The 13,792-nt window shown below is 45.9% G+C and overlaps 1 protein-coding gene and 1 long non-coding RNA gene across 3 annotated transcripts in view; one reads left to right on the top strand and one right to left on the bottom strand.

The window, feature by feature from the left end:
• Positions 1-11,028: 11,028 nt before the first annotated feature.
• Positions 11,029-13,792, bottom strand: part of LOC126535529 (AP-5 complex subunit mu-1-like) — a 196,152-nt gene continuing 193,388 nt past the window's right edge. For both annotated transcript variants that reach the window (XM_050182341.3, XM_055073185.2), the window contains one exon: positions 11,029-11,179. In XM_050182341.3, the coding sequence (XP_050038298.1) occupies positions 11,094-11,179 (86 nt within the window). In that variant the 3' untranslated portion in view covers positions 11,029-11,093. The remainder of the gene's footprint in view (positions 11,180-13,792) is intronic.
• On the top strand, positions 11,186-13,695 carry LOC129385994 (uncharacterized). The gene is made up of 2 exons (XR_008613460.2): positions 11,186-12,419; positions 13,372-13,695. It is a non-coding gene; the product is annotated as an uncharacterized lncRNA (long non-coding RNA).

The raw sequence follows: 13,792 nt of genomic DNA, 5'->3' as shown, positions 1-13,792 counted from the left end.
CATGATGACCACGAAGTCGAAAGCTTCTATGAAGACGTGGAATCGGCGATGGGTAAAGTAAAAACAAAATACAGTATACTGATGGGCGATTTCAATGCCAGGGTAGGCAAGAAGCAGGCCGGAGACAAGTCAGTGGGGGAATATGGCATAGGCTCTAGGAATAGCAGAGGAGAGTTATTAGTAGAGTTTGCAGAACAGAATAATATGCGGATAATGAATACCTTTTTCCGCAAGCGGGTTAGCCGAAAGTGGACATGGAGGAGCCCGAATGGTGAGACTAGAAATGAAATCGACTTTATACTCTGCGCGATCCCTGGCATCATACAAGATGTAGACGTGCTCGGCAAGGTGCGCTGCAGTGACCATAGGATGGTAAGAACTCGAATTAGCCTTGACTTGAGGAGGGAACGGAAGAAACTGGTACATAAGAAACCAACCAATGAGTTAGCGGTAAGAGGGAAACTAGAGGAATTCCGGATCAAGCTACAGAACAGGTATTCGGCTTTAACCCAGGAAGAAGACCATAGTGTTGAAGCAATGAACGACAATCTTATGGGCATCATTAAGGAGTGCGCAATAGAAGTCGGTGGTAACGCCGTTAAACAGGAAACCAGTAAGCTATCGCAGGAGACGAAAGATCTGATCAAGAAACGCCAATGTATGAAAGCCTCTAACCCTTCAGCTAGAATAGAACTGGCAGAACTTTCTAAGTTAATGAACAAGCGTAAGACAGCGGACATAAGGAACTATAATATGGATAGAATTGAACAGGCTCTCAGGAACGGAGGAAGCCTAAAAGCAGTAAAGAAGAAACTAGGAATAGGCAAGAATCAGATGTGTGCATTAAGAGACAAAGCCGGCAATATCGTTACTAATATGGATGAGATAGTTCAAGTGGCTGAAGAGTTTTATAGAGATTTATACAGTACCAGTAACACCCACGACGATAAGGTGAGAGAGAATAGTCTAGAGGAACTTGAAATCCCACAAGTAACACCGGAAGAGGTAAAGAACGCCTTGAGAGCTATGCAAAGGGGGAAGGCAGCTGGGGAGGATCAGGTAACAGCAGATTTGTTGAAGGATGGTGGGAACACTGTCCTAGAAAGGTTGGCCGCCCTATATACACAATGCCTCATGACCTCGAACGTACCGGAATCTTTTAAGAACGCTAACATAATCCTAATCCATAAGAAAGGGGACGCCAAAGACTTGAAAAATTATAGACCGATCAGCTTACTGTCCGTCGCCTACAAAGTATTTACTAAGGTAATCGCAAATAGAATCAGGAATACCTTAGACTTCTGTCAACCAAAGGACCAGGCAGGATTCCGTAAAGGCTACTCAACAATAGACCATATTCACACTATCAATCAGGTGATAGAGAAATGTGCGGAATATAACCAACCCTTATATATAGCCTTCATTCATTACGAAAAAGCATTTGATTCAGTCGAAACCTCAGCAGTCATGGAGGCACTACGGAATCAGGGTGTAGATGAGCCATATGTAAAGATAGTGGAAGCTGTCTATAGCGGTTCCACAGCCACCGTAATCCTCCATAAAGAAAGCAACAAAATCCCAATAAAGAAAGGCGTCAGGCAGGGAGATACTATCTCGCCAATGCTATTCACAGCATGTTTACAGGAGGTATTCAGAGACCTGGAGTGGGAAGAATTGGGGATAAAAGTTGATGGAGAATACCTTAGCAACTTGCGATTCGCTGATGATATTGCCTTGCTTAGTAACTCAGGAGACCAATTGCAATGCATGCTCACTGACCTGGAGAGGCAAAGCAGAAGGGTGGGTCTGAAAATTAATCTACAGAAAACTAAAGTAATGTTTAACAGTCTCAGAAGAGAACAGCAGTTTACGATAGGTAGCGAGGCACTGGAAGTGGTAAGGGAATACATCTACTTAGGGCAGGTAGTGACCACGGATCCGGATCATGAGACTGAAATAACCAGAAGAATAAGAATGGGCTGGGGTGCGTTTGGCAGGCATTCTCAAATCATGAACAGCAGGTTGCCACTATCCCTCAAGAGGAAAGTGTATAACAGCTGTGTCTTACCAGTACTCACCTACGGGGCAGAAACCTGGAGGCTTACGAAAAGGGTTCTGCTGAAATTGAGGACGACGCAACGAGCCATGGAAAGAAGAATGATAGGTGTAACGTTGAGGGATAAGAAAAGAGCAGATTGGGTGAGGGAACAAACGCGGGTAAATGACATCTTAGTTGAAATCAAGAAAAAGAAATGGGCATGGGCCGGACATGTAATGAGAAGGGAAGATAACCGATGGTCATTAAGGGTTACGGACTGGATTCCAAGGGAAGGAAAGCGTAGTAGGGGGTGGCAGAAAGTTAGGTGGGCGGATGACATTAAGACGTTTGCAGGGACAACATGGCCACAATTAGTACATGACCGGGGTAGTTGGAGAAGTATGGGAGAGGCCTTTGCCCTGCAGTGGGCGTAACTAGGCTGATGATGATGAATTGACCAATGAGGCTGTACTACACTATTCCCATGATTCACATCTGGAAAAACTACCTGTGCATCACTCTATCCAACAATATAAACTTTTTTTTCTGATGGCCATGCCTCATTTGAAATAAATTGTAACTGTGTGCAAACGTCGTGTTACTGTAACAGCTGCCGCAAAAATTTGAGGGAATGTCTAATAAATGTCTTCAGTTGTTCTTGTCAAGCTGTCCATTAGCCAACTTTTAGCATAACGCTAGCAGGGCTTACTGAAGTACTGCTAGACATCAATGGCTACAAAATGTCTCGATCAAGACAGCTACTAGACTTTTGAATTACCCGTTCAAGACATCTTTTAGACATCAAATAGCTGCTTGCGTGTTTCGCGGGACGTGGCATTTGCATATTTTTAAACTCAAGGTTAAAATTATTTGGGACAACCTGTATGGTATGCTGCGGACACTGCATGCACACGGCGGTGCTCCATGCATACGCAATGCACCCACAGTCTCTTAATTCGCTTGCAAGACAAGCTTTGGTATGCTAACTCGTGCACATTAAGTGTAGCAACAAAGACCACAAGGCATCGAATTTAGGCCATGCTATTAACATGTCAATTTCAACATATCGAAAAGCGCAGACGAGCTTTCGAAACAAAGATACGCGGCCTTACGCGTTCTTCCACAACGCTACAACATATAGGCTCTGATAGCGTAAATAATGTGTGCGACTTACGTGCAAACGTGGAGGTCCGTAGGTGATGAAAATCCGCAGGCTGGAAATATTAATTTCTCGCGAACAAGAGCAGCACCATAAGAAACCGCGCGAAGCTGCTTCGATCAAGAACCCACTGAACGCTTCTTCCCACCAAAAGCTCCCGCAAACAGCCGGAATGTACACGGTCGTCCACTTCCAATTTCTTTTCCGGCGCCGCTCGCACCGATATTGGCCGAGCGCGAAAAATGACGTCAAATGATCCGCGTCGCTGTGAAGCCAACTTTACGGGGGTATCGCCGACTCATGCGAACTCGTCGTTTCCGTCAGTACCATCGCCATTGCAATCAGTGGACCGTCGATCGTGCGTTCAGAGAAGCAGCTAGAAGCTCTTGCATCTTGAATCTTTTTCTACTTGCAGATTTGCTGCTACTAAATAGTAAGCACTACTAAATAGTAAGTACTACTAAATAGTAATAGTAAATAAAAGTAAGCTTTGCTTAAAATGTGCGCATGTCAACATTTGAAATGCGCTTAAATCTGTGTCTGCACCGCATGTATCGAAAACGTGCAGCTGTTGTGAACGATGGTTAGTGATAAATGGCGCTCTGTTAACGGTCACTGACATAACTGCAGGCATGATAGCTCTCTTGGCGACGGTCATTAATCGGCTGGTTTCGGCATCCAAAATGCGCTAAGTGTCCACCTTAGGTGTGTGAAGTTTTAAACACTGTTTAAAACATTTTTGCTTTCTGACCATGATATGACAGCTTCATATGCATGCTGAAAATCATTGCACCGCTTTTTGTGGCAACATACTGCGCGTTCGCGAGCGAACTTTGGAGCTGTTCGAGCCACGGGAGTATTTTATTTAGGGGAATCGAAGGCGGTCCTACCCCCTATTTGTACGTTCGTGTGTGTGTTTGTACATACGTGTTTACATAGGTACATACAAAGTTTCGGTTGGTTGGAAGCCCACCCCCTCCGGCTGCACGAATGACTCGTTCGAGCGTAGCCTGTATTAAGAAGTGCCCTTTGCTAAGCGCCTGCGAACAATTGGCGCTTGTAGCTCGCGACCACTAGAGAAAAAGGCGGAACACCGCGCGGCATTTGGCTCCTGCGCGCGCGAGGAGTGGCTTCGCTGCAGAGCTGGATCACGGCGGCGGACCTATGCGCAACTCTGCTCCCTGCGGGACCATAACAGGAACACTACGCCGGCCTAAACGCCGGCCACCCGGAACCGTGTTCAAATTGGAAGTGGACGACCGTGTACCTACGGGTCCGACTGTCACCGGTTCTTTCCCAGTGAATGCTGCCTGACCCGACTGCCACAGACGGTTGAGGCGACAGTCTCTATTCTTTCGCTCCCCGATTACACTTCCCACCCTATCGAAGCGCACAAGGCGCCGCCGGCAGGCGTCATCTTTTCAAGCGCCTACTAGGCGGCGGCGGCATATTCCTATACGTTTGGACAGCAGCGTCGCGCTGGCGCCCTGAAGCCGACGGCTCTGGCCAGCCAAAACTTTCCGGGCCAGCATCCGTGACCGAGCCAGCACCGACGGGCTCGGCAACATAGGTCGCCTTCTTACGGTCCAAGCTCTTTATGCCGACGCGGTCGGCTCCCAGCGATCCGCCGAGCACCGCCCAATGGTTGGCACTCAGCCATTTTTGCTTGGGCTTTTATCTGTTGGCAGCAGTATTTGAACCACAGACTTCTTCTCATGGTATATTTCCCATTTACTGGCTAATTCATCCTGCAACAACTGCACCTTCTTTGCCTGCCTGTGCTCTCGAGATGCTTTCTGTCATGTTTGAAGACGAAGTGATCTGAGCAAGCATCGCTTCCTGCCTTGCTGCGCTAGTTTTGTCATAGCGGAGGCTTAATTGTGCTTCTTGGACGAGACGTCGTCCGAAGCGATGACAGACGACACGCCACCACTTGCGTCGAGCACGCCTCTTCGCACTGCGTCTCGCAGGGACATATTGTGAGGCTTGCAACGTAGCCATGGAGACGTCCGCTTCCTGTTTCTCCAACAGCGAGCCAATGGACTCCGACAACGACTACACCGTCGTGCAGGGAAAGCGACTGAAGAGAAAATACCGCAAGACAGCCAAAGACGTGAGTGAGCAGGGCCCCAACGGACCGCCGACTCCGACTTACAGGATTGCTTTTGTACCGTTCGACGTCTCTAAGAATTTGAATTCTGTGCACAGACAGATTCTTAACACCTACCTTGGTAATGTGGCTCCGAAAGGAATTAACGAAGTGCGTTTCAACACCAAGATAAATGTAGTCACAGTGGAAGTAGCGAAGCAGGCCGCCCTAGAAAAATTGAAAACCATGCGCATACTATGACACATAAAAGTCCGGTCGTTCGTCGTGCACAGTGGTCGCACTAGGGCAGGTGTTATCTCCGATGTCGTGATTGACATCAGCGACGAAGAGCTACAAAGGCTTTTGTCTTCAACAGTGAAGGTCATCGATTTCCACCGCTTCGGTCGCTCGACGAGCGTCAAGCTTCTTTTTGAGGGAGATATGCTGCCTGATCATGTTAAGGTGGGCTACGTGAGACACCCAGTGCGTTCTTATGCCCCGGCCACTGCAATGCCACAAGTGCCTAAAGCTAGGCCATGTCAGCGCTGTGTGCACAGGCCAGACGACATGCCTCCGCTGTGCCGGAAGCCATGACGTATCTTCATGCACAGTAAGACAAACGAAGTGCTCGAATTGCGACGGACCCCACGAGGCCAATTCCAAGGATTGTCCTAAACAGAAAAAGGAGGAAAAAATACTGAAACAAATGAGCAAAACAAGCATGTCCCACAAGGAGGGGGCAGGGCCAGTGCAACACCGAAGGAGACGAACGCGTCCTCGGCGTGGACAAGTTGTAGGTCCAGACGAGCGCTTCCTGGCTCCAATTCCGCAGGTCCAGCAGAAGGTAATTGAATCGGCATCGATAGATAAACCATTGCTTCAAGTGAGCCGCACAAGCCCGAAACCGAATGTATGGCCACGCTTACGGGCTTCAGACTGTCAGCGCGAGCAAGGACAGTGCACTCAGATATCGCCATCGGACTCTGTCATCAAAGCCATGCCGCGACAAATAATCGCCGCCCTGCAGCTGCTACTGTCCGGTTTAAATACGCCAGTGGCACTAACAGCGGTAAAAATTATGAACGCTATAGACAGTCTCTTCGCTATGCTGCAGTAACTTATACCTCTGCCCGCGAAGATTGCTGTGCTGTGCAGTGTACACGTACGCATTACTCAGAAACATTGTGCTGTGCAGCCCTCATCATATCCACCATACCACCACCTTCCTTCCTCTTCACATCCTATCTCTGTTATTCCCCAAACCCCTTCCCCAGCATGGAGTAGCAGGCTAGAGGCATTTCACTCAGGCCGACCTCTCCACCTTTCTGCCATTAAATATTCTCTCTCTCTTATGTCATGTTCTTTCTCTTTACGTTGTATTTCTGTCGTTATAACACTTAGAAGCTCACTATATTAACAGTCTTTATTTGGCCATTTGCCAAGTTCTTTCTCGACTCTAGTGAGGATATTTGTTATTTGTTCAGCGTTCAAATTCGTACTGGCCATTTTACACTCCTTGCTCTCTTTCCCAACTACATATCCCATTTTCAAAATGATGCGTTTATGGTCACTGCCTATGCTGCTAAGCCCTTAATTCCTCATCAATGACCATTTCTCTCAACTTATCATTAATTCCTTCTGTCATCAGACAGTAATCAGTTTGATTGCCAGTTTCCCACTTCCCACGTTACCTGCCCTTCATACTTAGGCTCCATATTCACGATAACGAGGTTGTGTTGCTCACAAAGATCTAGTATTGACTTTCCATAGTTGTCAGTATGGCCATCTATATCCTGTATGTGGGCATTCATGTCACCTAATAGGATAATTTAGGCATCATTCCCGAAACCCTTAATATCAGCATTTATGCATTCCACTAGCTCTATTTTTTTCTGTGCAATTATTTCCAGTCCACAAATATGTTATGCCCAGGCAAGTTTTTCTTTTTTCCACTCATTGTACCAGATAACCAAAAATGCTCTTGACATTTTGAATTTACTCCTTTCCATTTGGCTCCCCCATGGATGAGCATTCCAATTCCCCCTTCCTTTGTTTCTAACTTAGTTCTGTTGCACCCTTCCCAAACATAATTCTCAATCACTAGTGGCTCTTCTGAGTCTCTAAGGTGCGTTTCTGTAACCACATACACCTCTATTTGTTCTCTATTTAACTGCTCCTCAATTGCTGTCCACTTTTCCTTTCTTCTGCCGCCCTGCATGTTGATGTAGCCTATTGCACTGCGAGCTCTTTTTCTTGTTTTCCTCCTTTTCTTCTGTTATTGATGGGGATGCTATTCTGAGGTTCCCCTAGGGGACCTTCTTCATTACTACCTACTCTGGCCTCCTGAGCACTCATGGGCCCCCTAAAAAAGCAACAGCGTGACCAGCAAGTTGCCAGCCCACTTCTCGTCCAAGCAGGCTAGGATGCAAGGGTAGATGTTATGAGTGTCCCCTTTGGAACGGGGCAGTGGGTTGTGCCAGCAAGCTCTTGCTATTATACTGCCTAATGTCCTACTGAAGTGACTAGTCCAAGAGTGGACACGGGACACTAAAAAGGCGACAAGGTGAAGCGCAAACTTCCAACTGGTGTTCCAACACCCTGCTTCAGTTAATGTCCTACCTAGGTTAAAAAAGAAAAAATACTCACGATGAATTCCTATAACCAAATTTTCTGACCCCCTATTGTGAACTTTGTTTTTGTACTTTGTATCTTTCTTCCCACAGGGAAGAAAGATACCGACACACTGCTGCTCGTTCTTTTGAATGAAAAAGGCTTCTAGGGACACAGGTGCTGTTCTACTTGTGCTTTGGCTAAGTTTTCTGATACGCAGACTCTTCATGAGAATTGGAATGAGGCTTAAGATGGCTGCTGTCCAATTAGCTGTCTACAGCAAGCATTGGAATACCGTCACTGTGTGCACATGTTACGTGCCCACACATGTGTGGCAGTGCAGCATACTCCACATTCTTCTAGGCATTCTGCCAAGCACAACTGGTTTATTCAACTAGTGTTTCTGAAGTCAATTGCATCAGAAAATTAATTAATTACAACATACACATTAATAAAATGAAAATGAGATATTCACCCAAACGTAGCTAAACTGCTACAACGCACTTAGCTTTGTAGCACTTAGCAAGGTTTGGATGGATGTCTCCATTTTCCCTTTATTAATTACTTGCCTCTACCTTGCGGGTTTCTGCAGAACTATTACGTCAAACTCTTGCCTTTGCTTCAGTTATTGATAAATTCGACTTCGCCTGCCATCTGCTAGCCGCCTGGTTAGCTCAGATGGTAGAGCGGCTGCCCTGGAGAGGTGGTGGCCCCGGATTCGAGTTCTGGACTAGGACGAATTTTTCTTCAACTGTGAAGCTTTTCTTCAGGGGAACCCATATGGGTTTCCTTTGTCGCACTTGGCTACATATGGGTGAATGTCTCATTTTTCCTTTATTATTTACTTCTCTCCAGCTTGCGGGTTTCTGCAGAACTATTATGTCAACGTACACATTAGCTGCACACACGATACATTCATACTGTAATTCGAACTAGCGAGAAAACATAGGTAATTCTATTACCTATGGAAACTCAAAGAGAAAGTCTCAATAGGAGGACAAACATTGACGTACATATATGCCGAGAAAGGTCCATCTGGTATAACCTTGCTATCAAAATTCAACAAAGGGTCAGTACGACCTTTCTTTTCCCCTCGTTTTTCAAAACACATTTTCCACTACAACACATTTTAATTTACAGGATCTCAAAACTTTCCTAGTAACCCTGGTAATGACAGCCTAACCAAATACTGGTAGGACTCGTGGACAGCTGTCTGTGGCAATGAATGGAAAGCTATGGGGGCAGAGCTTCCACATGTGTTACAATGCCACATATTCTGGAAGCATTTGACAGTGCTGTTGGTTTCTTGGGAGATACTGAATCAGCGTAGTTTCCATGTGCGACGGTTTTACATATTCACAAATGCAGTAGAGAAAAGCCCTAAAATAAGTCCAATTAACACTCAGTGGCCTATTTTATCTTGTAGCGGCACGACTATCACCTCCAAAGCAGGTGAAGACGATGGGCTCATATGCAGGTAGCATGAGAATAGAACACGCTAGCATGCTCGATCGACCTGAGTGGCTGCGGTGTCAGCCACTCCCGAGATCACACTGCACCACGGATGACTGGCCTAAATAAATCGTCGCTATGGCGACTATCTCTTCCCACCGCCTCCCACAAATTGGTGAGCCGGGCAACCAAGCCCAGTCATGCAAGTGTCAACCCACAAACTGGTGACACCAGACGACCGAGCCCGGCTATGCCAGCATCAATTCATCAACTCTACCAAAGTGAGAGTGGCGTGGCCTCGTGCAGTCCATCAGCAAATTTCCTGCTGTTGTAGGGTGTCCGGGAATTCTGCATCGACATGCCAGACATCTGGTTCACCGAGCTGGACAGCTGCTTCCTTCTCAACAAGGTTCCAGTCTATGGCTGCGTTCTAGGCTCTGGCTGTCATCCCCCGGCACCAGCTTATATGCGGGCTTGCGGGCATCCGTCCTTGCTCACTACGTCACCTCGAGTGCTCACTCACAACAGCTCTCACCATTTGAACCGTTGCATCAGTCCATGTCTTATCAGCCCACATCACCTGTGCTCACCCGTACCGATTGTCAACACGCGCCAGCCTCAGCATCAGACCTCTACTCGGTCTGTGAGCCTCCTCTGCAGCTCAAAGGCAGCTGCGCTACGACTCTTTCCGAGGAATTCACTGGGCCATACGTAAATGCTTTTGGCTATTCTATGGTCTACCGCTCTCTTTCCTTGCACGTTCCTGCAAGCTGTCTGCTTTCTGTTCAGGGGCACCTCACTCATCACCGATACAGAGGCTCTCCCACCGGCTCCACTAGGTGCAAATTTCACTCTTGCAGGCACAGTGACGCCGTAAGTACAACCTTTGCGATGCCTTCAGCAACCACCGCAACCCTGATGCTATGAGCATTCGAGATTTCACCCCAAGCAGCAGCAGACGAGCCTTCCGATGTTCTGTGCTCACACCTTCCGCGGATGCATGGCCTACCGAAGTTTTACAGTAGCCCGCTCTACCATCTGGTTTCTTCATCTTGAGAATCACTTCTACATCAACAACGTAGTCAACAAAGTCAGCAATGTGAGTGACCAATACTTGCGCTATCTCCACGCAAGCCCCGAGCTGCTGCCAGATAGATGGTCTACTTTTGGAGCTCCGACTTCTGTAGGCCCAGGCATCTACAAGAACCTGCCGCAGGTTGCGATTTCGCACTATGGCATCACTGTGGCTATGCCTCACTCACAACCTACGCTGCCGGTGCTGCCTGGTACGTGTCTCTCAGATTGTGTGAACCCGACATTACCAACGACAACACCATTTGCACACTTTACCTGGAATCCTTTACCATTGGGCTTTATTTTAATTGCGCTTCACACTATGACTGTGACTATCGCCTCCAAAACAGGCGAAAAATAACGTGGACTCTCGTGCAAGTAGCACAAGAACAGAACACGCTAGCGCGCTCGACCTGAGCAGCCGTGGTGTCGGCCGCTCCCGAGATCCCGCTGCACCATGGCTGGCTGGCCTAAATAAACCGTGGCTATGGCAGCTACCTCTTCGCGCCGCCTGCCACAATCTTATTATGATGTTGTAAATGGAATGTTTTAGTCAAAGGTAAGGTTTGCAATTCCACACCCTCTGACTGACAAGTTTTGCAGAAATTTCAATATTATTCATTTTATGATATCACAAAAACACTTCATCTGACTAGTTATCACTCTAGAGATCAGTCCACAGCCACCGCTGTTGTGGCAAAGGGCACTTCTCCAAACTTGTTCCAGATGCGATACTCCGACGACTCAACTTCATGATCTGTAGCAAATGAGAAAGTACATTTTCTTTAGTCTTTGTTCTTCGGACGTTTACGAATGCCAAATTTCGGTGCTCAACAGACGAGCAAGTTTCTTATGTACACATTGTCAAGCTGAACCCGTGAATGACACCCAAATAGACCATTTATGGGACCGACTGTGCCAACAGAATGATTTTGAACATGTGACATCCTCCAAGGGGCTACGCAAGCACACGATAACAGAGCCATAAGGTGCAGTCATACCAGCAAGTCACAGAGGTTACGCTAGCCACTTAGTCACACATTAAAGTTACAAATGATAGGTAGCTCCTACTTTTGTTTCATTTGATGTTACTGCAGTATTCATTTCCTTTGACATATATCATTGCCAGTTTTTTTGTACATTATTGCCATTTTATTACTGTAATATGCTTTTTAGATGTACATTTAATTATTCTTGTAACATATGTGAATTGTATTTGAAGTACTGTCATTCATTTTATTTATTTAGATATACATTACAGGCCCCTAGAGGCATTGCATAAAGGGGGGGATGTACAGGAAATGTTGAGGCACTGTTGTACAAAAAGGTAGTAATAAATAGGAATACCAACTTAGTTTGTTATTATGCTGTCATATTCTTCATATTGAAGGGATGTATATCTGGTACACTTTTCTGGGTTCTTATTGCAAATGCTTGTAACTATATCTCTTGTAGGAGAGACTGTTTATTCTGTATTTTATTGTTCTTTTTCCCAACTGGCACGTACAATGCATCCTGGGACCAGTCAAGCTGCCGACGACAGCTTTTAGCACTGGAGGACGTTTTTAGTGTACACTACAAAAAATTCAAAGTGAATTTAAATGGCTGAAAAGCAAATGTTTTGGGCAAATTTCTTGCTGCTACATTTTTCGGGTATGCTCCTAGAGTTGCAAAGCTGCTCAACCAATCAATGGCAAGTCGAAGCAGTGCATCGAAATAAGAAGCCACTTGGTGAGCGTGTGGTGTCCCACAAAGTGAGGTCACGATGCCATTGGCCACTGCCACTTTTTCTCCCACAGAAGCAATGCTGCCAGAACAGACACTGCCACAGAGGATTTCGACATTGTTGCAACAGCATCGTCATGGAACCACGTGACTAGGGCCTAACTACATATAATGAAAAGCAAAGCAGCAAGAGGCAAACATGTCCGCATTGAACACGGCAACTGGAGTGTCAGACTGGACATAAATTTTCACTTACTTGAGATAAACGACAGGTACACGAGAGACATTTATATTTGTGTTGTGATGCTACCTTGTACATTGTAGATATGCATTCGGCATGGCAGTTTGTGTGACTCCTGTCTATTGCAAGCATGAATGCACCTTGAATGCAAACAACAGTGTGAACGAATGCTCTCTGCACGAATTAAGGTCCCAGTGCCACCTAATACAAGGTATCAAGGAAGAATAAACAGTTTGCATGCATGTGACTTTGACAGGCCAAAGAATGAAGCATGTGCTGACTTAGTTTGCGAGCTCTGTTTGTAGCAGAAACAGGCAAGGGTCAGCAGCAGAGTGCAAAACAAAAACTCCGTTCATTCCGGTTCTCACTCTGATTTACGTTTGTTTGCATAACCTAAAAATATTTACAGGAAAATAGCAATAATTTATTTTGCACAAGAACTTGACAGTACTCCTGAAGCACATGGATGAACTAACTAAAGAAAAGGCATGCACTCTTTCTTTCAGGTCACACGGAGTTACAAAAAATTACATTATGAAGACGTACCTCAGAAACATAATTTCTAACTTCAGGTAACTTACAATTGTGATGAAAAGCAAATGCCCAGCTGGGAATCACTTCTTCATTTCAGCAATATATACAGGACTATTTGGAAATCACCAATTTCAAACACTCACAAGTGTATTTCTAACATACTTGCCTCCCGACGCAGCATGTTGAAAAGCATACTAATGATGTTGCCGCTTTTAAAATAATTAGAAGGTCATGTGCATTTGCTGATGAGGTGGCATATTGGTTAAGCTACAAGTGCAGGCATGCAGGCAATGCATGGATAAAAAACTCCCAAGTAGGTGGGGAACCTGAACCGAAAACTGTTATTTTTCTTTTTGATTCCATTTCTGAATGATCAAAATCTCAGCTTCCTGGTTCAGTTTCTGTTTGTGCAAAAAATAACGTGTATTTCTTTTTCTTTTTCATTTCAGTTCTGGCTTAATGCCCTAGGTCACAATGTACATTAATGTGCGGTCCTGCAACACAGGGAAGAGAGTGATGCATATGCAGGTGCAGTGAAGAAAGCTCACCCCACAATAATTGCAGCACTCTTCATGCCAAGGTGTGAATGCATGAGGTGTACAGGCCGAGAGTGTGCTTGTGAAATAGCCATTGTGTGTCTCCAAGAACTGCACTGCCCTCTTCTTTTTTTTTTTATAAATCCCAAGTACTGCTGCACTTGCCACAACTGCGCCTTATTACTCATGGCCAGTTTTAGCCTAACAAGAATAAAAGGCTTATGCAGCCAGACAGGCCATTTTGTCCTGTGTCATTTTTGTGCTACCACAGTGCCAGTGTTTTACACAGCACTTACCTCTTTCCTCTGAGAAACTCGCCATGCGAAAAGTACTT

Source organism: Dermacentor andersoni, chromosome 7 (genome assembly GCF_023375885.2).
Source record: "Dermacentor andersoni chromosome 7, qqDerAnde1_hic_scaffold, whole genome shotgun sequence".
Classification (NCBI taxonomy): Eukaryota; Metazoa; Arthropoda; class Arachnida; order Ixodida; family Ixodidae; genus Dermacentor; species Dermacentor andersoni.
This window is presented reverse-complemented; position numbering and strand designations above follow the sequence as displayed.